Source organism: Tympanuchus pallidicinctus, unplaced genomic scaffold, assembly GCF_026119805.1.
Source record: "Tympanuchus pallidicinctus isolate F22 unplaced genomic scaffold, pur_lepc_1.0 scaffold5, whole genome shotgun sequence".
Classification (NCBI taxonomy): domain Eukaryota; kingdom Metazoa; phylum Chordata; class Aves; order Galliformes; family Phasianidae; genus Tympanuchus; species Tympanuchus pallidicinctus.
Window position 1 is genome coordinate 12,117,384 of NW_026294769.1, and position 24,467 is coordinate 12,141,850.

The 24,467-nt window shown below is 37.0% G+C and overlaps 1 protein-coding gene across 11 annotated transcripts in view; it reads left to right on the top strand.

The window, feature by feature from the left end:
* The window catches only part of FHOD3 (formin homology 2 domain containing 3), a 360,936-nt gene that overhangs the window by 161,695 nt on the left and 174,774 nt on the right, over nucleotides 1-24,467 (top strand). For all 11 annotated transcript variants that reach the window (XM_052704373.1, XM_052704371.1, XM_052704366.1 and 8 more), the window contains exons 4-5: nucleotides 3,739-3,806; nucleotides 17,949-18,054. In XM_052704373.1, coding sequence (XP_052560333.1) covers nucleotides 3,739-3,806; nucleotides 17,949-18,054 — 174 coding nt within the window. The remainder of the gene's footprint in view (nucleotides 1-3,738; nucleotides 3,807-17,948; nucleotides 18,055-24,467) is intronic.

The following is a 24,467-nucleotide window of genomic DNA, read 5'->3' on the forward strand; positions in this document are numbered from 1 at the left end:
AGTCCATCAGTACTGCTCTATCAATGGGAAGCTGCTATGGAGGGACAGTGCCTTTTATCTTTCTCCTAAAATAAAGAAATAAGCAGTGCCCTCTAGTGTTAGTTACCATCAAAGGAAACCTCAAGAGGACTTCTCTATCATCTAGAGAACCACAGTTAAACCTTTTCCGCAGCTGCAGATGCTACTCTTTCCTTTCTTCTTCACTACTTTTCTTCAAGAAATAAATGCAATAACATAGCTTGCTGTGACACACTTTCCTGAAATGTGGCCGAGTTGTCAAGTCAACTCAGACTCCCTGACCTGATTTATCTTGTCCAATCTTGAAGTGTAGTAGTGGATATGTCTGCAGTCCGTAGCTGGCCTGTGTGAGGACTGAAAGTTGTTTTTTTTACAAAGGAGATAGGTAGTCCTGGTGTTTTACAGAGTGGCATAGCAATGTGTCTTCCTGCCTGATGTTCAAAGGCTCAATTTCTGCATAATTCAGTCCTGACATAAGCTTGCACACATGTTAATGCCAGTCAGAATGGGGTCTTCTGGGCCACCCTGGGAGCACCTCAGAGTTTTTTTGATTCTAGTAGCAGTAGCAGTGCATACTGCTTCAAAGCCACTGGCACCATTTGTTTCAGCTACAGAAGACTGTCAGGGATGTGCCTCTGGGAACTGTGGTCACCTCTGTTCTTTAATGGGGAAAGCTACTTTTCATTCTGTTTAGAGGAGAGCAAAGCTTTAAATTGCTAATGTAAACCAGCCAGTGCTAAAAAGCGTTTGCTGTCTGCTTTCTCTGCTTTCTGAGTTTGTCTTCAGTGTGAAAACATTGTAACCAAAAGTGCTTTTCCATCTCTGTGTTTTGTTTTCTACCATAGCAAAAGACCTTATTGGTTCTTTTGGTCTCTGAGTTTCTGTTGGTGTGTTTTCATAGCCTCCGTTCTAATCTGATCCTTTGGGGACCAGGCCCAGAGGTCCCCATGGTATTAAATTAACTGTTGGCAAATGGGAATCCCATAAGCCCAAGCACTCCAGAGCTTTCAAATGGTGTACAGGCTTAGAGTCTTCTGATGCACAGCACGCGAAAACAAAATAAACATACAAATCTGTAGAAAGCAGCCTGTGAAGGACCTTGTCTTATGTGGCTTGCCTGCTTTCACTGACATTCATCATAAACTGTTGCTTTCTAAACCAAAACATTTTCTAACAGAGCTCAGAGGAGCAGATCTTTCACTTACCTACTTGGGTTATGTTCTGTGAATATTCTTGGTGGCTGCCAGCAGTACAAGAATTAAACAGCCATTGTATTGCCCTTAGGTAAGGATAACAGGTGAAATGGTTACAAACTTGAATTTCCAACATAATTCAAAAAAGTTAGCAAGGTGAAGTTAGTCAGTGCAAGGAGGGAACTGTGAACACTGCTATCTCTGCATAGATAGCTCAAGTGTTCGGGATATGTGCCGCTTTCCCTGTTGACTCTGCTTTTACTAAACTCAATACTTCCAGTAATTACTGATTCTTTAGCTCTAATGATAGACCCCGTTATAGACTGTGGGTAATAATTTTTTGTTTTTGCTGCAGATGAGGAGGGAGAGAGCATTGTTTGTGGTGGCTGCCAAGGATGATGTTATATTCTGTGAAAAGACCAGGGGAAAAAAATGTTCGGCATTGTTTCTCTGAGATGTACCAAGAATCTGCATGCACCAATGAAAGCAACCAGCGTTAAAGGATCATAACAATGGGTTGTTAGCCCTTTACCCCAGGCTGGGTTGATGATTGTTCCTGTTAAAAAAAAAAAAAAAAAAAAAAGAGAAGAGGAAAAAAAAAAGAAAAAACAAAAACAGATGACATTTGTTAGAAAGTTGATATTTATGTACAGACTTGCCAGCAGTTAAAGAAATGGTGCCTCTCTTAATTAAGATGATAATGTACTGCCTTGTTTGGAGAGACTCTGCTAATAATGGTGCTGAATTATGAATAGAGAGAAATTAGTAATAACAAATGCCAGATGGAGGTATCTTTCAAAGAGGAATATTTTGTATAATATGGCATGTGAAGTTGACAGACCAGGTCTTAAAAGGCCTTTATTATTCTTTAAGCTTTTTTGACAAAATTACTCTTTATCCTGCCAAGAAATGTAGTTTCACGTGCCAGTGTGTTTTTAAGCTAGAGTAATTAAAGTATGCCTCCGAGTTTATGGCTTGAAATGAAATTCATTCCTACAGTGTTTTGTCAGTAATCTATAAACAGTGCACGGAAGGAGACAACTTACAACAATAATAGTTTTGCCAATTTTACACGTTCTGCCTTTGAAATCAAAGGCAATTAGAGATGAACCAAACAACTTTCAAAGTGTTTTTAGAAAAAAAAAAAAAGTTTTAAGCCTTGCTGAAGTTTTATTTCACTTTTTCCTTTGGTTGAAGATGACTGTTGGGAATAAGAAATGTTTTCCTAAAATTAAAATCTGCCATCTTTAATTGAAGCTAATAAATGATTACAAGTTATAAATGCACAAAACCCTTAAATGCTGGGTTTTTTTGTTTTTTTTTTTGTTTGTTTGTTTGTTTTTTTTGTTTTTAATTCCTAGGAGAGAAAAAAATCTTCCATTTTGTAGTGTAGTAATTAAAAAAGAAACAGAAAGGGAAATCAAGAGAGAAAACTTAGAATTTTAAAATTTTATTTTCTCATAAGAATATTCCTACTTCACCAGTTTGCCCACTTCGATTGAATGACCTGCTGCCAATCCATTTCTGCCACCCACTGCATTGCAGGTTCTTGCCTCTTGTAGGAAGCAAAGGTGGCCACAAAGATTATGGTTTGTAATCGACCTTTTATTGCATTTGTGCAATTCAACGTGAAGGAATTTGAGACAGTGTAAAGTGCTGTTTGTAGTCCTCTCTGTCAAATATGTCAATGCAGTAGACCAGAAAGACTTGAAGAACCTTATATACAGCTCTACCCATGCATTTCCAAATACACAACGATAAACACGAGACATGTAACACAAGAGTTTTTCCAAAGGCAGAATATTATGACAGGATACAGAAATATAGCAAGGGAGTTTCTTTTGTCTACATAAAATTATTTCCATGAGTATGCACTGGTAGAGAAATAAATGAAAGGGAATACATTTCAGTACTGGACCATGTAAAGAAGGCTTTTGCTTCATTTAGAAAAAGATCAAGATCAGTTTTCATGAGAATAAAACACTGTTTTGAATTATGCTTAGAACAGACTGTCCGGCTATTTCTGGTATTAACATCCATTGCCATTGTAGAAAGGAATTAACAATAGAAAGATGAGAGCACAAGTAAAGAATGTCTGGAGGGAAGGCAGTCAAGGATGGGATTCAGTGGCTCAAGTTGTGATAACAAAAACAAAGAGTATTCTCAGTTGTGTCTTTTGATACCGAGCTGACTCTTTCAATTAAGCCTGTTTACCTTAATGGAAAAAGAGGAATATTTCTAGGTATTTTCAAAATTACCTTATAACACTGTTTCTCACTGATCTTGTTGAACCTATAGTAAAATTACCTGGGAGATGCAGTCTGAAGTTATGGATAATAGCCCAGTTTTTACTTTTGTTTTTAATGAATGAGTGTGTTGTATGTAAAAAAGAAAGTTCCTTTCTTTGACAGCAGTCTAGCTTACGGGACATGGGCACTACCCCCTCAACTCTTTTGAATTGTGTACTACCTTTGTTTGTAGTGCTGTCTGTTTTGTTAATGTTGAACTTCCTTCTGTTTTCTTTCAGAAAAACTTTACAATTCCAATGGACGGGAGCTGAGACGAGCACTTTTCTCATTGAAGCAAATATTTCAGGTGAGCAAATAATGGCTTTAATATTTTTTTTAATAATATTATTTATTTTATTTTTATATCGGGAATAACTTACAGTTCTGGCAGAAGAGAAAATTCAAGAACCTTATTTGTAATATGTGATTATCCAATTGCTTATTAAGGTCTTCTCTTTTTCTGTTTTTCCTTCCGGTTCCTGTTAGTCTTTTAAAAGGCAGGACCAGAAGTGGGGTAATGGTAGACTTATTGGTTGGAATGTGCGAAAAAAAGTGAATAAATCTGGACCTCCTCTTGCATGGAAACTTGATAGTGAGAACTGGAAGAGGGATGTGAAAAGAGGAGCTAGAAGACCTTTAACTGTGGTAGCAGCCCAGCATTTCTCCAGACAAAATCTTGACAAATAAGCTTGGCTGAGTCTACATCTAAACCTGCAAGAAAAAAGTGTAGTGGGAGAGCCCTAAAGATATTAGAATTTAGTTCTAAATTAGGAGTATGGATTCATTGATTATTCCAAAGGATACTTTGTGGAGCTGAGTATTACTCGTGACTGATATGTCTAAAGAGAGGCATAGATTTGAATATGTGTGTTCATTTTAGGGGAGACCTGGAATCAGCAGGATTTTGTCTTGTGGAGAAGGGGCTGATGTGCTAGATAAGTGGTGTGGGTGTTATGAAACTGAATTGGATGAAAAGCTTGGATTTCAGATTGGTTTTGCTGGCTAGTCAGATGGACTTGGTTAAGATGCCAGACCAAAAGGAAACCATGACTGGAAAAAGCAGGTTATTAAAAGGGAAAACAGAAAGTAGGTGGAAACCAGAGTGTACTGCAAATACAATCCTAAAATGGAGCTTAGAAGGGCACACTCTGTCTCTATCAGGAAATATACATGAAATGAATAAGAAAAACACTTCTTTTCCTTTATTAATATCCATTTAATAAATTTATTAATATCTATATCCCTTTGGAGTGACAATCTGTAATGTTGTCCAACTGCAATTGGTAGGTACAAATTCATGAAATAGCTACAAAAGTTTCAAGCTGTTACTTCAGAAATTTTTATTTTGTTTTAAGTAAACATTTATTCTAAGGAGAACAGCTAATTTCCAAAACACAAAATGTTTTCTGCAAGTTTCAAAGCAAAGTATTCAGAATTTAGTAAATGTCAGGATGAAGATTTTCTTGAGCACTAGAGTAGATGGTGAATCGGCTGATCCATTTTACAGAACATTTTGATAACTGAAGATGCATTTTTGTGGGTCAGAACAGAGCCTTGAATTTGAAACTTTTGGACAGGAAAGGAGTTCCAGTTCTAAAATGCTCTGGTCATCTCATAGCTGTAGATTGGAAAAAACATAATCTCTTCAAAGCATTCCTATGGAAAGGTTATTTGGGAATTGTGAGGGTGCAAACTGAGTTTCCCTGTGAGCTTGCTGCATGGGTGGACTATATGCTCAGTGGACATATGGCAGGTTTCCAGTAATTGTCTTTGATTTCTTCCTTCTGGTTCACCTTAACTGCTTTGGGAAAGTATTTGTATTTCTGTCAATGTATATATTTGAAAGATTAATCTGAGCACTCATGCATGTGTAGCAGTAAGTACTAAGCCTCTCTGTTTCAACCCATACCACAGCCCTCATACCTCCCATCAAAACTTTTCCCGCTTTGGGTTTTCATTTTCTCCTCCACCTAAGTTCTTCGAAGTCTGCTATGTATTTTCAAGTACTTTGCGCGCAGTGCTTTCAGCTGACCCACTATGGGATCTCTGTCTTCCAGCTAATTAGGTTTTTCATGGAAATGTTTTAATATTTATCCATCTAATAAATATAATCACAGTTGACTAAATTGAAAAGAAATGAGGAGAAAGGGAAGAGAGAAGCCCACGAACACTCCACTTGTGCAGGAACTTTGGGTCTACAGAAACCTGGGCAGTAGAACTGTGATAGCACAGCTGAAGACTATCATAACCCAGTCATAAAAGTGGCACAGATAGTTGATATTATCCTTGTGTTTTTAGGCTTCTAATTTCTGTCTTGGCAAGTCAGCATTATTCTCTTTAACGTTTAATCTGTAAAGAAGAGATAATCAGACTTTCAGTGTGAGAGACAGTGACTCCTTTGTTGTAAAGACTTAAATTCAAATCTGGTTTATTGGAAATGCACCAGTAATTAATGTGGTTTTTAAGGTAAGTGTGCTTGACAGTTTCAGAATATAACTATCCTAGAATAGCTTCCCTGTTTCCTAGTATACATGATAAAGAAATTTTGGAATGACCTGTTATCACTTTAAGTATCTACTTCTAGTAGAACAGTGGTGTCGAGCAAAGATACCCTTCAAAAGACCTTCATATACCCTCAGAATACAGGCTGTCATTAGTGGAGAACTGAAGAGAAGACTTACTCAGGATGCAGAGTATTCGTATCATGTGGTTTTTGGGGTTGTATTTGAGGTAGTGCACCTAATATTGGAAAATGGAATGCTATATGATGTAAGCTGCTTTTTGCCTGTCACTTTTGTTGTAATTAATAGTAGCATAGCTAAGGCATAGTATGATTTTACGTAGTTCATCTCCTAATGAGCAGTGAGAAAGAATATCAGATTTTTTTTTTTATGTTTTAGAAAAATAAGTTGTTTTTTTTTAGTGAAGAAAAAGAAATGTTAACATAACGAGGTAACGTTGTAGACCAAACATTTTTGTCCAAATAGTCATACTTAATTTATCTTATAGTTCATGACATGAATTGAAATTGGCATTAGAAATCTATTTTTCAGCATAAACATTTGTTTAATTTTGGATCTCATCATATTTAGTATTTTACATTCTTCAGTGTTATAATGATGCAGAAATAAAATGTTGACTTTAAAACCGGTCTTTATTTTTTTTTAATAGTTTTCAGAAAGTTGTGGAGACTTCATCATGTCTTTAAGTGCCAAGGCAGTTCATAACAACATATTTTTTTAATCATTTATCATAACTGAGTTAATTTGGCACAGCTCTGTGTCAGTATCATTTTTAATTTAAAGAGCTTCAAGGTAGTGTGCAGTCACTTATTTGCATTAAGTGGGAACAAGCCCAAGTGTTCCATCAAATAGAATTTCAAATAGTCAGAGCTTTTGGTTTTTCATGCACAGCCTCAGCGAAGCTTAACAGTGTTTGGCAAAAGCAGGACCTTTGTTTGAAGTTGTAAATGAAAGATTCATTTGGCTAGTACAAACCTGGAATTTCTGTTTGGTTTCTTATGGTGAGCTGTTTTTGGCAAAATGATAAAAGATGTAAGGAGCGTTTTTCTTTGACAGAAATGTTATTCAATTGTTGTAATTCATTCTGTAGGGTTAATGTAGTCATAGCTGTGATCTTTTGCTGGATCGTACTCAGGTATTATTTGTCTGACTTGCCAATACAATTTTCATTGCTCCACAAGCAGGGAAAGTAATGTTTGTACTGTGGGAGCACTTGACTTTAAAATAACCAAGTGTGCACGTGTGTGTATACACCACATGCATATACCCACATACAGATCTTACTGATGATCTTTGGACTGCAGTTTAACTTCCTCTATATGTATTTTCTGACCTATTTCTGAGATTATCAGAGATTTGTGAATTTTTGTGCAAAGTGATAAAAGTCCCAGATGCGTACAAGGACAGAATCCAAACATGGCACTTATACAAGAACTGCTCCAAAAGTAATGCTTTCTGTTTTATTATGCTAGCCCATGATGTCAGAGGCAGATGGTAGCATGGCAGTAGAGATTGAGCCTCCCACCAGTATCCCATTAAATTTTGTTGCTGTGTGACAGATGGCAGCAGAGGGGCAGTCTGACAATGTGACGTCTGATGTAGAAGTGCATACGAAGCAAAGGTGTGACATTGAATTCCTCCATGTGGAAAAAATGTCACCCATTGACATTCACTGGCACTTACTGAACGTTCATGGAAACCAAACAGTGGGTGTGGGAACAGAGAGGCGGTGAGTGGTGCATTTCAGCAGTGGTAACAGGAACAGTGGGTCACCTCCACTGCTGCAGTTATTTACAATTGTGGCATGAGGGCTCTTGTTCATCGCTGGCTAAAATGCATAGCTAACGGTGGTGTCTGTGTTGAAAAACGGTGTTTTGTAGCTGAGAATTTGCTCTAGTAAACAGTGCTATTGTGCTCTTTGTTGTAGTTTCCACGGAAATAGAAAGCATCACTTTTGGAGAGACCTACAAAAAATCAGGATCTAAAAACTTCACAGTACATGATTGTGATATTCCAAATGTGATAAAAGCACAACTGCTTAGAACATTTAATTCAGTCAATCTTAAAATCAGAAAAAATAGGATTCAAATCCTATAATTTTAAACTGTACTATCCAATTTACATGACACTAAGAAAGAAAGCATAGCTTCAAATTATGTTGACTTGTGTAATTTCAAAACATGAATAAGCTGGATGAAAATGTGATGTGAGAGAAGAAAAGTACAAATCATGTTTTAATTATATGGAAATCTGTAGTCATGCGTAAGTCTGCATGCCTTCCTAATATTCTGGAAAGTACTTTTAATCAATCAGTGCATTAGCTTTTCTGGAATGCAAACTTTAAAAGATGTATTTATCAGTATTAAGGAAGAAAAGTCTATTTTCTTTTAGGACATTTTCCTAAGTGTCATTCAATAAATGTGGGAGATCTCCCACTGTCTTCCTTGAGGAGCCCTTTTGTTCTGTGATTAGAATATTGGATAACACTATTGCAAAATTCCCTTGCAGAATTTTCTTCTATTGTTAAAAAATTCATTAATCATTGCACAATTGAGCTTTGTGTAAAATGTTACAAAGAACAGCTATGTTAGGGGCCTTGAAAACATTAACTAGGAGATGTTTGGATAGACATAATCTTATCAGTGAGTGAAATCAAATGTCACACACTTTGCCTGCTAAGGGGTCATCAATCATTCTTAGTTGAGCAGAAGGAGTTTTCTGTGTTTGCTTCATTGATCTCCAGGAAGGAGGCTGCTCCTTCCATTCCATTCCTGTGATCGTGACTGATTATTTCTCAGGGTCTCAAGCTATGAGGGACTTGATTTAGGGGCTTCTGTCATCACTTGTAAAGCAAACTGCTACCTGTCCCTGTTTGGATGGGTTCTTGATTAAGTCGCATAAGAGATAAACCTCTGCTACCTAACTACTTTAACTTCCTCAGGTAAGTAGCATAAGGCAAGAATGTTGTTTAATCTGATGCTTAGATGCCATTGAAGATATGATAGCATCTTCTCTAGAGGCTTTTCTAGCATTTTTATTTCTAGTACTAAATGGGGAGTGGAGAGCAGAATGCAGTCTATTGACGTGTATTCTGTCCACTGAAGGGGCAAAGGATGGAATTTGGTTTCCATCAAGTCAGTGGGAGAAAATAATGTACAATATAAAATAATGTAATATATAAAATATGTAAAATAATGTATAATGTACATTTTACCTAGCAGAGTGTATATACGCACTTGGAAAGGAGTAAAGAAATGGAGAAAGCCACAGCAGTACATTTTTTGGTGTTCATTTCAAGCTGCAGTGGAATAACTATCGCTTGTCTTTAGGGGAGCAAACCAAGTTTTTCTGGCTAATAAATATGTAAATTAATCTGATACGGTGTGATTTGTGCTCACTTCTTGCACTTGCAGAGAAATAATGTTATCTGGGAAAAAAAAGATCCTTTAGTTATCTACATCTTTGTTAACCTCAATAATAAAATATTAAAAGCAGCAAATTTCTTTCTAATAGTGAAATAGCGTTAGAGTTTCTTTTCAAAGTTCTTTCTTTGAATCTGTTTGAAGAATGAGTGCAGCTGAGTTCCCTCTGAAAGAAGGACTGCATCATTGTAGTGCTGTGTACAGCTGATACAGGTAGTCCATCTTTAGAAGTGGTAGAACTGGATAGTAATTCTGGGCTCTTTCTCATATAAACATGGCATCTTACATCTTCTGTGTTATGTAGTGAAAGCCCTAAAAGGACACATTATAGTGTCACAGTAAGATGGCAGTCTGTCTACATCTCCCTCATTTGACGCATGAAATGGTCAAGTTATGTAAAAGTAGTGAAGTTGAAGAGAAAACTCACTGAAGAAGCAAAATACTGCCTTCAGAGTAAATGGAAGGAACTTTTTTGGAGATAATGGTAAAGATCAGGCAACACCACAACAATTTGATTTTATAGCTGAAGAAGTGAGAATTTTAAGTATGAACATAAATGTAGTATGGGAAGAACTTTGCCGTGTACACAAAGCACCCTTTTCTCCTTAAAATTTCAATTGTCTTTTATCAACTTTTATCAACAATATGAACGATCCTTTGTAATTCTCAGTTACATCCACTGAACATTTCACCTTTTTTTTTTTTGTTTCCTTCGATGAATAAGTGCCAATTATATCTCTCTGATTAAATATCAGAAAAGTCTGAATATGAAAGACTATTTTCCTCCCTGATGTTTTAATAGTTTTTTCTGTGTGCGCTAAAGGAAGAAAACTTTTGAGAAATCTAGAATGTTAATGGACCAATTCTTCATTTGTATACAAAAAAAATGTGTCAACGAGGATCACAAAGTAATAAATGAATGAGAAATAGTTGGAAATAATGATACATTATTTCCATTAGACCTGATAAGATAATACAAATATAAACTGAAAGTTTTCAAATTTAAAATTTATCCTTTAACATGAATGTCCAATAGGAAAGAGCATCTATTCTAAGTTGCTTTGATTTCCCTAGGCAAGGTTTCATTAAAACAAACAAACAAACAGAAAAACCAATGAGGGAAAGAAAGATTGCTAACAGAGTTTTAAATGTTTAGGGTTTGGGTTTTTTTTTTTTTTTTTTTAATGTATGAAATTTTAGTTGTGTAACTGCTACTATACTTTTTTTTTTTTTGCTACTTTTGTTAGCTGGAATTTAACAATCTCAATATTATTTAAAAGTGTGTAATAAACACTGTCTTGGCTCTAAGGAATCTCAAAAAAATCTAATAGAGCAAGATTTGATTCTTTTGCATAGCTTATTTCCTCAAGACTTGTTCATATGCTGTGGGCAGCTACTATAATAGCTATGTGGCTGATGCTGGATATCTGAGGTGTTTGAGTGTCTCTCATTTCTCAGGTGGTATTCTTTGAAAAGTCTTTGCATTACTAAAAAGGTACACGCCTTGTTTCAAGTTTTATATAGTTATTTTTTTATAAATATAAATCCAGATGGGTGAAAACACAAATAAAGTTTCTTTCGTATTAGGATGTTTCCAAGTATCCTAAAGCTGGAAGTAATTCTGTCTTGAGAAGAACTTTATGTTTGGTATTGAACATTGATTTAGTTTTCACGTGTTTTAATTTTTAAAGTAATACTATTAAAACCTTTACTTTGCCCCTAAGTTACAAAGGATCAGTGTGAAAACACTTTGAAAGAGAGGACCCTTCTCCTGGCTGACTGGGAGCTGTGCTTTGTTTATGCTTTAAAAGTAGGACCCTGACTCTGAGCAGAAGTTCAGTGCTTTAATAAGAGGCTTTCCTGCTTGAGCACCGACTCATCCATGTATAGAATTGCACTGTAGGTGCTTCAGTAACTTAGGTTTGAATGCTGATGCAATCTGGAGGTACTCATAGAATTCACGTTCATGGATGTATTCGTGTAAATATGTGTGCGTATGTGTTCTGGATGATCTCTTTTCATTTGTTCATAGTATGTGACTTAGCTGTTAAAATGGACTGAAATAAACAGTGACTAATGAATTAGATGGTATCAGGCACTTCTGGACTGGCAAGCTGATATTTTAATTGTATCAGTGATTTTAGAGTCCAAAGAGCACAGTGTTAATTTAAAGTGTGGGAAAAGAACTATAAATTATATCTTGGCATCCAATGCTCTTTCAATCACTTCCTGACCATGTTTATTCAGTTTTCAAGCCAAAATGAGCTTTTCTAACTGCAAATATTGCAAGCCAATCTTGATCTATAAAATGCAACCTGTTACTCAGCCAATAAAAAAACTGGACTCCAGAAATGGCCTGAGATTTCTGTTTCTAATAGAGCTCAGCATAACTGTTTTATTACTTGATCACTGTAGTCTTATCAATGGGAGTAATTATTTTGCTGTTAACTTTAGCAGATGCTGTGATACTGAAGGCAGGTAGTAATAATTAAAAAGTATTATTGTGGAGACTTTATTGTGGTATATGTATATTTATGTATTTATATATTCCTAATGTAGGCTCTGGGGTCCTGTTGCTAGCTAAGCAGCTGAAAGAAGGGCCAAGAGGAACTGGCTATTCATTATCCATTGCTACTGGGGGAGAGCATTTTTTAAATATACATATTTCAAATTATATGAAGAGCTTATGTATGTGGAGCTCTCAAGTAAGGGGAGTGAATTCTGGTAGGTTTGCAGTCTCACATTCCAAGCGCTGCCAGGAATTGTCAGGTTAGAGATCAGCTGTGGGTTGGGTTTGGTTTTTTTGGATTGGTTTTTTTTTTTTTTTTTTTTTTTTTTTTTAACATATATTAGGGTTTGCCAGAACTAGAGAGATGCTTAGGAAAAAATCGGGAACTTCCTGTTCTCTTTGCGGCATTAGGAGTCTACCTACAAGAGGTAGGCTAATGTTCTGCCCTTCACTGATACTATTTTGAACAAAAAGAAATCCAGATTTTACAGTTCTGCATTTACTTGCTTGTTAACAAGGAGGCTTTTGATTATGATCAGTTATCTAACTTTCTCGTGATAGAGATCCAGATGTATTGTCATTTGAGATATATACAAGCAAATGCCTGCAATGGAGTATGCCTTGCTCTTTGACCTGCCTTCTTCCTCCCTTTCCTCACCGGTCAACTGCTGCCCTCCTGCTACTGATTTACATCCTCCTATGAATAAAGCCTAATCCCTAACCCTTAATCCTCCTAAAATCAGCTCAACTTTGTGATCCTATCTTGACTTTATAGGAGACTCAAAAAAATACAACAACAGAAAAATACTTCTTAAAGAGTGGATGTTATTTACATTTTTGAAAGGAGTGTCTGTGAATGGGCTGTCATTTAATGAGCCATGTATTTTTTCTTGCTATTTTAATTTTTTTTCCACGTTGAACAAAATCATCCAATGTCTCTGTTTCAGCTTTGCTCACTTGCTATGCAACATATGTTCCTGGAAGGAGAATCTGAAGAAAAGGGATTTCCAAGGAGACATAACTCCTACTATTAACATAAAATGAGGACAACATGCTATGTGATTGATGAACACAGCTATGATTGAGGATTTCCCTGGCTCCCTCTCTTAAAAGTAGAGAATTTTAATCCTGGAGCTAGTCAATGTGTGATGCCCTGTGCCATTCTTGAAGGTCAGACTATGTGTTAGTACACTGCCAGTATCCTCCCCACAAGTATTCAGGGTGCAGAGGAGGATGCTTCTCCTCTTTTTAAAGCAGCTAGGGCTTAAATTTCTCTTTATGTGAAGTTGCATAGTGAATTGGCAGTATTAACCTCTTGCCTACATGAATTATCCCAGTGTGAAAACGTGAATGCAGTATAACTTCAAGAAGTTGTTTTCAGTCTAGAGGCAAAATCAGAGCTGGCCTAAGGAACCAGAGCTTAAACCCCTCTTTATAGGGATTGTGTGAAGTGACAAGCAGTGAGGGAAAGTCCTCCGCAGAGGGTGAAGTGCAAGAACCCTTGGTTCATTCCTTGTGTGAAATGAGTCCCTTCCTGTATGCCAACAGTCAGTGTTTCTTTCTTTTCCTATTTGTGCTTAGCAAGAAGATTCTTATGGATGTGGCCAGTATGTTGGCTGCCCGCACTGCTGTCACTTCTACACTGAATTATTGCAACATTTGCTTTTTGGAAAGTTCGGTCAGAGATAACATGGTTGCTGGCTCACTAAAGAACATGTTGTGTGGAGAGCACAGGCTGGGGAGATCCATAGCTTTTTATTTATATAAGTGAACTTTATAAAATGGACAATGTCTAACTTTGTAACAGAAATAGGAGATAATTAAGGACTAAGTATTAAAATGCTCAAGCATCCTGAAACCATGGAGCTTATGAAAGGAAGGAAAAAAACATAAAAATGATGTTCTCTTTGGTACAAATCTCACAGACAAGCATCTTGATATAATTCCTCAGGCAGAGCACATTGCACAGCTGCTAGCCATGTAAAGCGAAATATGCATGTGCATATCCAAATGTGATTATTCAGTTATTAATCCAGTTTCCCCAAATACTTAGAATAGAGCTTTCACCAGTTGTTGTTAGCTAAACCAAAAATAAGTTTTTAAAAAAAAAAGACAAAAAGCCCTTAGAAAAGAAACTATTCTGAGACCTTGATTCTCGTTAGAAAGCAAAGTAACTTTTTTTGTGGCAGGAAAATAATAGTGCTTTGGGTAATTTTTTTTCCAGTATGTGACCCATGGAAATATAGCAGATTTCAGAAAGATTTTTTTCTTTAACATTATGTAAACAATCTGTTTTTGCACATGTACACTGAACATCAGATAAAGCGTGTTCCTTGAAAGGTGCTTTTGCTTGAAAAAAAGAAGTCTGCCCATCTTCAGATAAGACCCCACAAAACTGCCTTAGAGATGTATCTGGTGGGGCAGAGATGGGAGAACTAGTGGGACAGAGGGGAATCTTGGCTACACTTCTTTGCATTAGTGGCACCTGGGCATACTGGAGACTGTTTAACCCAGGGTTTGTTTTATTTCTTGAAGAGCTAGACTCTTGTGCAGGTAAAAGTACAATTTGTGCATTTTGTCAGATGCTTGCTCAGTAAGCAAGCTTTAAACTCAGCAGTTTGAATATATTAAATGTCTTTTTCATCATATGCTGGTCTAAAACAGTGTTCTATTACAAAGCAACATATACTGTCTTGATTCATTCCAAGTTTGTGAATGAACACATAAGATATATTTCTTTGATGAGGCCATCAATAAAGTTTCCTTCTTAAAGACTGTAAGTAGCTTGTCTCTGTGTCACTGAGCAATCTTTATGGCCACAGGAGCTTAACAGGAAGCCTAGAGAGCTTTAACCATGTTTTGCTGCTTTTCTCATCAGTGCTCTAATACCTACTGATTAAGGGCTCATAAATTTTTGTGATATTGGTGGAGGAGTCCATTTCCATCCCAAATGACAACCTTTCTCAGCCTCCTTTTAGTTGTTATCGCACACATGCGGCAGCTACTTGTGCATGTCGGTGTCACACATGCTATATATTCTGCACAATGAATGCTCTCTTCCTGGAAACCTGAACCTCTTACCTCTGTAGAGAGTAGCCTTTCCTCTTGAGGTCACCTAACTTGGCAAGTCAGTGAGTTAATGGGTCTGAAAAGATTATCTTAGAACAAAATTGATGTAAACATTCTCCTTTCAATTTAGAATATATGGGTCTGGATTCCTTTTCATCTTTCTGTGCACATTCCAGATGTTTGCTTCTTTCCTCTCATTGTATATACATGATGGAATAGATAATGTGCTGAGTTCAAATTTATGTCTGGAGCATGATGAGTTTGTATTCCGCTTCATTACACCTTCTTTTTCCCTTTAATTTGGGAGAGGAGAAGTACCTTAAAAGCCTTTTTTTAATTCAGGTTTGATTTGTTTATTCATTGCTTTCCAAAAGCAGTCTGGTTAAAGTCCCTCATCCCCTTCATTTCCTCTGCAGTTCTCCTGCAATATATCTCATTTCAGTCAGGGACAACTCTATGTTGTAGCAGTTTCCTCCCCTCGGCTGCTTTGAAAAAGTTCCAGAAGGCAGATCTCACCATTTTCACCAACAAAAAGCAGATCTTCAGTACAAAGTATTTGAGGAAATAAAGACTCATTTTTCCCCAGGTGAAATTTTAATATACATAATCTTTAGATTTTGGAAAACATCTTAAGGTTGTACAGGCTATTTCAGCTTTATTTTCATTGATTGTCAACAGCCCTTAATTGCTGTTTGCTGTTAAAATTTTCTTTCATTCTCAGTTTTGATCTGAAGTTTTTTACAGCCAGATTACTTTTAGCTTCTCTAGTGTAGGGATAAGTTCTTCAATATCTTCTGAATAACTTTTTTTTTCTTTTTTTTTTTTTTTTAATTTCCAAAATGTTAGGTCTGTTAACAAATACCACAGTCTGCAGATCATGGATATTTTTTCTTCCCACTTTTCCAGTTTTGCTTATTTGATTTTGAGTCTGTCCTGGAGGCTGTTTTTTGTTTGTTACGTGATTAATGGAGGGTTGTTAAGGTAGTACGGTTAGGTTGCAGTTGGACTTGATGATCTTTAAGATCTTTTCCAATTTGTTTGTTTTTTACCTCACGCAAGGATAAGCCAGCACACTCTTCAGAATTTGATGCTAAATCGGAATGTCTACTAAACTTTCTATGAAGTTTATTTCAGGAAGTGTGTTCTGAGCTGGGGTTCTGTTATCATCTATAATAATCATTGTAGCTATTTCAGTCAGTCCTATCTACTGTTGTATATCTTCTCTTAAATTAGACATCATGATTATCCAAAAAAAAAATAAAAAATAAAAATAGGCATGTATTTGTCACCAGGTTTGTGAGAAAAACTTCTGCAGGATGGATTTTCTCTTTCTGTCCCTTGCCCTTGCTCCCACCACCACCCACTCAATTTAGGAGGAATTTGGAACGTTCTCTCTTCAGTTCAGTAGTACAGAATGTTTAGCCATTGAGTTTGGCATACAATGTAACTTACTTTCCAAGGTCTGTGAATGTCAGGCAAACTCCTTGTTGAATTTCTCTTGGGTACAGAGATAGTGCATCTGAACCCTGAATGTACTGTACTTTGAGCTTAGCCAGCAGATTGCAGGAAAATGTTCCTTCCCTTGAGTTTTCTGAGAAATCAGTTTCAGAATTCTAGGAGAACTGGAGATTGCTCTGTTTTCTTTGAGTAAAAGAGATTTTTGGAAAGGAGCAGTGTCCTGGCCCTCAGGGGGTGCAAAATCCTCTGTGCTGCCATGGGCATGGCTGTGCCTCCCCCACCCTCATGCAGGGCTCTCCATCTTTGTGTGCATATATAAATACCATTACATAAAATGAAGAAAATGAGAATATGATTAGTACCTTCTGGGTTAACAAGTAGATTATCTGCATATTCTTACTTCACTATACTGGTAGTATCACTGTTTTGAGTGTGGCAAAAAAAAAAAAGATAGAGAACATCTCTCATGTTTGTAAAATTGGGTGCTTGGGTCTCTTAATAAAGGACCTGTTCATTTTAGTTTATTTGGCAGTTTTCAAAGGATATGCAGCCAATTCAAACAAAGTTACTGTCTGGTTCTTCGTTTCTTAGAGCTGCATTATTGGAAAGATGAAATTTCTATTGAATACACTGTTGTATGTGAAAAAGCATGCGTTAAAAATAATCCAAAGAGAGTGTCAATGAGCAACAGCGATGATTCTGTCCTCAGAGTAGCTCTGTTTCATTTTTTTTTCTGCTTTATTTGGTGGCTACTTCATTAAATGCTATTGAATCAAGTTTTTAATAGCCTTTTGTTTGTCTTCATGAACCTCAGTAAGATGAGGAAGATATCGTGCTCTGTAGTTCTTGGCATCATTTTCTGCATGTACCTCTTAGCAAGGAATGTACTATCATTCTGCTTCACTAAGGAGTATTTTCTTTCATTCTTTCACTTCGTTTTACATCAAAATGTGGCAATATTGTCTACTAGCGTTCTTGTGTTTAACACTTTAATTTCCCATTCTAAATATATTGACTGTCACAGAGCAATATTACATTGCAATAAAACCAGTCTTAAAAGTTTTGTTGTGCACACTTGAAATACTGAAACTGGAATTATGCTAAGGCATAGAGATGGCTTTCTTATATAACACATTCTAAGATTTTAGGGATGACTGTTTATGAAATATGAATATATTGTAATATCAGGCGGAATGTTTGCAAGCCTTTAATGGAAAAAATTCAAACTCAAATGTTTTCTTGATATGAAACCTCTGTAGTTGACTTAAAGGTAGAAAATATATATATATATGACTTTTATCTGTTTATATCGAGTATTTGATTTTAAAATGTATTCTATATGACATCATTCATATAAACTCAAATAATCTGATAAAGAAATTCAGTGTTGCAGGAATGCATTTGGTTTTATGTTGGGATACATTCTGCTTTTGGAGTTCTAACATAGCTTTTCCTTTCTTCTGTGGTAGGATGACAAGGACTTGGTTCATGAGTTCGTTATCGCTGAAGGCTTGACTTGTCTAATCAAAGTAGGAGCAGAAGCAGACCAGAATTATCAAAACTACATCCTGAGAGGTAAGAGAAATGTATCCAAAAGCAGTTGTTTTGGTTTTTGTTGTAAAGCTCTCAGACATCTGCTGTGACTTGCAGCATATTTGAAGCATATTTATCTCTTTGGTAGAGGGTCTTGCATGTTATGCAGCAAAATTGAGGTGAAATTAACACACGTTGCTGAGCACGACAAATAGGAAAATTTAAATACTTACATTCTCTCAATTGTTTTTCATTTAGACTATGTTGGAAAGCCTTCTTTCTAAGAAAGAAAAGGCATAACTTATAATTAACAGTGAAACGGTCATATTGTACAGTTAGTTGGCTGGAAGCAATGTAAGCTACCTGATATTTTGGAGTTAAACAGTTAATCTGAGGTTTACATTCTGTTGTTTGAGCTAAGGAGTGGCGATAAAGGTAGAATTTGAGAAAAGATCTGGAAAAGATTTCTTTCTGAATTAGAAAGATTTCTTATGGTACTGTGTTCCTGCATACATATTGTGTGTGACTACTTTTTAACAAGGGAACCCGGGCTGCAAATCAGAAGAGCTCCTTCTGTGGTTTGAAGGGTTATGAGTGAGAGGAGAGCCATTATACCAAGGGATCCTGAGTATGGGTGATCTCATAGTTAACAGAGAACATTAGTAGATACATAGCTGTGGTGTATTGCTCATTTGAATTTTCTTAGACTGACGTACATAGCTGTCTCTAAAAATGTCAGTTTGGTATATTTAGCTGCCAACATTCAATCTACAAATTGAGGAGTAAAGAAAATACAAAAATAAATAGAGGGATTTTGTAAGAACCAGAAATGCTAAGTTACTGAAAGCTAGGATTCAAACAGTAAATATGGCTTCATGTGAACAACTTGAAGATCAGACTGTACAAATAATCTATTTTGGGGTTGTATAAGAAAGTAAATCAGTACAACAGAAATTGTGTTCTATGTCAGGAATTGTGCTCTGATGTAAATATAATTGAATAGTAGCTTGCATATACTCAGAAGTAAAAAACTTTTAATCACAGTGCAACTAGACAAAGATGGGGAAATATAAGAGCAAAAAAGATTTTCTTTGCTGCTAAAAAAAAAAAAAAAAAAATTCTTTCATGGAGAAAACCTGTTAGATGCTCTCATAAAATTCAGACTGGAAGCAAAATGTGTACAAGTGTATATGGGGGCTGTATAGTATGCTTCTAGGGTCTTGAAGGAACTGGCTGGTGTGTTTGCCAAGCCACTTTCCATCATGCTTAAAAAGTTATGTCTGTCAGGTGAAGTGCCCATTGACTGGGCAAAGAGAAATGTCACTTCCATTGTTAAAAAAAAGATGGAAAAGAAGATCTGGGAAACTACTGACTAGTAAGCCTCATGGCTGTGCCTGAGAAGATCACAGAGAAGATCCTCCTGGAACTGATTCAAAGATGATCAGAGGTCTGGAGCACTTCTGCTGTGAGGAAAGTTTGAGGGAACCAGGGTTGTTCAGCCTCTAAAAGAGAAGGCTCTGGGAAGCTCTCTTTGTGGCCTTCCTGTTCTTGAGGGGAGCTCATAGTCAGAGAACCAACTTTTCACACTGCCTGATAGTGATAGGATAAAGGAGAATGTATTTAAATTTAAAGTGTGGAGATGTAGATGAAGTGTTAGGAGGAAATTCTTTCCTTAAGGGAGTGATGAGGCACTGGAACAGGTTGCCCAGAAAAGCTGTGGATGTCCCATCCCTGGAATTATTAAAGGCCAAGTAGGACAGGGTCTGGGCAGATCTAGTGGATGACAAGCCTGTCCATATAATGAGGTTAGAACTAAATGATCTTTAAGTTCCCTTCCAACCTAATGATTTAAAATAAAGGTGGTGCACCAACAGCCTGCTCTTCAGTCTAGGGGTATACTGCCTCATCCAGTCAGCATTCATCCAGAACAATACTGAAAATTTGAAGGAAAATTAAAGATGTTTGCCTGAGTACCCAAGTGGTTCTACAGTCGAAACACAGGATAACCCTGGAACTGTTTTTTTCCAGTATCACATAAGATCCAGGGTACTGAGCCTAGCAGTTGACAAAAAAATCCAGTAGTACCCGAGAATCAGTCACATCTAACCTAATATCCTTATTTTAAGATGCCCTAAAGGGATTGATACGATCTTTCAAATACCAAAATCCTGTCTTCCCTCCTATCTCGAAGCTGAAGCTTCTTTCTGGATAGTATATCTGAGCATCTATTATAATGATAGGATTTTTCCATGTGATGTGGTTTTTATTTGAAAAAACAGATTTGTTGTGACTGTCTTTCAGAAAATTCAAAGCTTGTTACAACTCCAGTATTTTGTCAGCTGGTTTTTAGTTCCAGGAGCTAGCTTATTCTCTCTGAATAGATCTGCATGTGCTAAGAGATCAAGATAGGTTTGTACATACAATGTAACCAGCCAATCTTATCCAAGTATGTTGAGGAGAGTGCTGAAAAGAAATATTAAATACATCACGTAAGGGTATTTTTCTCATGTATTATTTTTGGAAGACCATAGACAATGGTTGTTACAGAGATTTTAAAAAAAAGTCTGTCTTGATTTTTTTCTGCTTTATTGCTGTGGTGTTCTGGCCTTGTGGTTTCTGTTGGAGTGGAATGTATCCTCCTTGTTTTCACTGGGTTTAACTTGGATCGTAAAGGGATGGGATTTCTCTTTAGTCCCATATCTTGGCTGCATTTCTTCAGGACCTTCATTTAATTAGCTGTTTTCTTCCAATGACACCAGCACAACTTACAGGGCTGACAGCAAATTGCAGCCTTAGCCACTGCATTGCCTCTTCTGGCAAGGTTCACCTGAATGCTGCTGTCTTTGGTTTTGAAGTATTTCAAATGTATTTTGAATGTACAAAGAAATAACTTGTGCTTAGAAGTGAAAATAGATTGGAAATATGGGTATTTGTAAATGTTGGAGGTGATCATGCTCTTATGCATTCTCAGGGACTAACTTTTTGTAGAGGTTGCTTTTTTTTTGTTTGTTTTTTTCTTCTAAAAGTCTGTGCTGCTTTGCTTCAGTGCTTGTTAGTTGTGCTTTTCTGCTCAGAAGTTCCAGCTTGGTTCAAGCCAGACTGAGCTGCCAAAAAAATGACTAAACATGAGTCACAGAAGTTTTAGTTACTTTAATGGGTGAACTGAAGATAAGTGTGTCGTTTGCATGCAATGCAGAGGACTCAGGACAGTTCTTTGTCGAGTGCTGAAGAGTGACTGTTTATTCCTGTCCTGTGAAACAGGATTGTTTGACAGCACCTTTCAAAAAAAAAATATTCCCTTTTGACAATGTATAGTCTATGGGCCCCAAAGAACAGTAGCCAGGACTTCTCTCTCAAGTTATTCTGTTGAAATACTGCTGTAGGACACAGCTTTTATTTCTTCTTACTTATTACATTTTTACCCTAAATTTCCTTTTTGACATTCCTTTTACTTATCATGGAGACATAAAGAAACTATGTTTTATGGGATATTTTTTCCCCACATAAACAATTTTTCTTTTTTTCATATTCTTCCTTTCTTGGTATTTCTCTTTGAGAGTATCTATATTAACTCCATTCAATGTGTGGAGGGGAGGTGCTTCTGTGCCAGTTACAAGGTTGCAATTTGGTGATGTTGCCTAGATTTTCATAAATATATGGTGGTAGTGGAAAAGAAACAAGATTGTCCACTCTTCATTTAATACAAACTTTACTGTAATTTTGAAGGTGCTTTAAGTATTATTCGGAAATGTGTTTTTTGCCTGGAACAAAAACTCAAAATCTGAAATGCTATGATTGAGCACAGGTTAATTGAACAATTGATAGAATTATAGTTGTTGTCTTGGTTTCTGTTAATTTAGCTGTTAGAAGAGTGGGAAGAAAAAACACCCTTGGATTACACCAAGGATTAGCTGTTTTAAAACCAGACTGAGTACGAAAAATGTAGGGAGTTTATCATGCACCACGATGAGAGTCTCTGTCCATGTAGTCCTGTCCTTTCTGTCCCTCACAGATTCCTCTGAGGGAAAATGACACGTCTTTTAAAAACATTAAATCATAATTTCATATGCAAACTCAGCAGCATCTTCAATCTGGCAGAATAACAGTTTAGTTATTTTGCTCTGCTTTTAAGAATTCTTATTAATAGTAAATGTGGTTTATTTTGGAACTGCTTTTTTACAAGCATGCTTTTATTTTTGTGTGTAGACAAAATATATATAGCACTCTAATTTTCTCTCTTAATTTTGAAAAGACCTTCAGGATTTTCAGGTAATTTTATGGAGGATTTTTACCAGAAAAGTCCTACATGAATCTGAAATACTAAATACTTAAATACTACTTTTCTGAAAGGATGGTCAAGCACTGGAATGGCTTCCCAGGGAGGTGCTGGAGTTGCCGAACTTGGAGGTGTTCAAGGAATGTTTGGATTTTGTGTTGAGGGACGTGGTTTAGTGAGTACTGTTGGTGATAGGTGGATGGTTGGACTGGATGACCTGGAAGGTCTTTTCCAACCTTGGTGATTCTGTGATTCTGTAAATGTGAGTGAGAAAGAGTGAAATATCTTAAGCCACTGATACAGTGTGTGAAAAATAACTCTGAGGCACATTCTGATCTTCGTTACACACTTAAACTATGTAGGATTCCATGAAAACCATTCTGTGCAACCCTATATCTGCAACCTGTGGATTTGCAATCTGCCAATGCCAGAGAGGTTCCCTAGAAAAGCAGTGGTTCCAAAGGTGCAGGAGTGGGAATTGATCTTGCACTGGTGCGTAAGGATGAGGAAATCTGATTCCTCATTAATAAATGGGAGCCAGCCTTTGTGATGATATAGATGGAGAGAAAAGAAGTAGCCTTACGGTGCTGAAGCCTTCACTGGAGCCTCAGGGGTCATCCAGCATTACTGGGAGCTCTCTGAGCTATAGGCTGGATTTTCCAGAGTAGCAGGCAGACAATTCAACTGCTGCTGGTTGGGCCTATTTATAACACTAGAAGCACGCGATTTCACCTGCGCATCAACTTTAGCACAACTGGTTGTACTGCGTATTCTGGGAAATCTGATTAAATTCCTAAAACAGCTCAGTGCTGTGGGGTAAAAGACCATCTGGTTACTGTCTGTCAGTGGGATGCCATGTGCCCGAGGACATCAAGAAGCTGAAGGAAGCAGAAAGCGAGGGTGAGATTTTGCAATTGGGCAGTGGAAGTTGCTGCTGATAACCCGTTGCTCTGAGAGCTGAATGTGACATTATCAGTAAGCTGAGGGTATTTCTGTGTTGAGCCATGGGCTGCTTGGAATGTTTGGGATTTGTAAATGTGCTCTCTGTAATGAAGCACTCCATTTCCAGGAATCAGGCGGCTGTTTTTGCCAGAGACCCCTCATTACAGCAAGGACCGAATTCTTCCAGTGCTCCTGAATTGTCCTCCCTCTTCCAGACAGATTGTGGGGCTTTGGCCTTTTGTGTTAAATGGTATTGTAAAACATTTAGTAAGAGGAAGGGCACATTTTGGCAGTAAATCTATGTGATACTTTGTGTCATCGGCACCATTTGTATAAATACCAAAAGAGCAGAAATAAAATCTGTAAGAGGCTATGTCTGTCCTAAATACATTCTGAGTTGGTACTGCAGCAGTAAGGCACGTGGTAGCAATGTAACTTTAGCATGGAAAATGGAGACAATGCTATGTAGAATGCATACATTTGTGTTATTCCCATATCGGTGTGAACTGTAGAATTGTGTGAGGTATACCAGATGTAAAAATGTATGCCAGCATCTTTGAAGCTGCATGCTGAAAGCTCTAGTAGAACAGACAGACGTGATTAGGATTTCCTTTACATTTATGTATTTTCCCAAAGCCAAATATCAGAACTTTCCTTTTGCTCTACTCTTGACCTTCAGTATGCAGGTGTCCACACATAACTGTGATGTTCTCATCCATATCAGTATGTGTTCAAGTAGACTTCTTATGTGCAACCTTTTAAAAGTTATGCTAAACTTCTTGACTGACGTCAACATAGTTTTAGTAGGGTATGTGTCTTAAAGAGAAATCAAATGTCTGAAGCTTGAACACTTAGGGTTATTGCTTCTGAGGTGAACTAGATGACTCAGTCTCCCTGTGAAGACAGTTCTTTGATTGTCAAAGCAGAGTTCATTAGGAAGGGTATCAGAGTTAGGTGCTTGTCCTGAGTAGAACTGAATCACAACTGTGCCTGTGCCAGTAAGACCTGCTGGTTAGCAGCACTGCAGAGGATCGGTGCAACATCTCTGAGGTGTAGCTGTGGTATTTCCCTTTGTGAAATCACCTCTGCTGCTGGCTTTCCATCAAAGAGCTTGGTAGCTGTAGTTTGTATGGATGGAAACAGATGTGGAAAAAACAGACTTAGACTGGTTGGATCAGTACCCTTTAATGTTGTGTGTGCAGAAACCTTAGGTTGTTTTTCTTTCTTTGTGCATCTT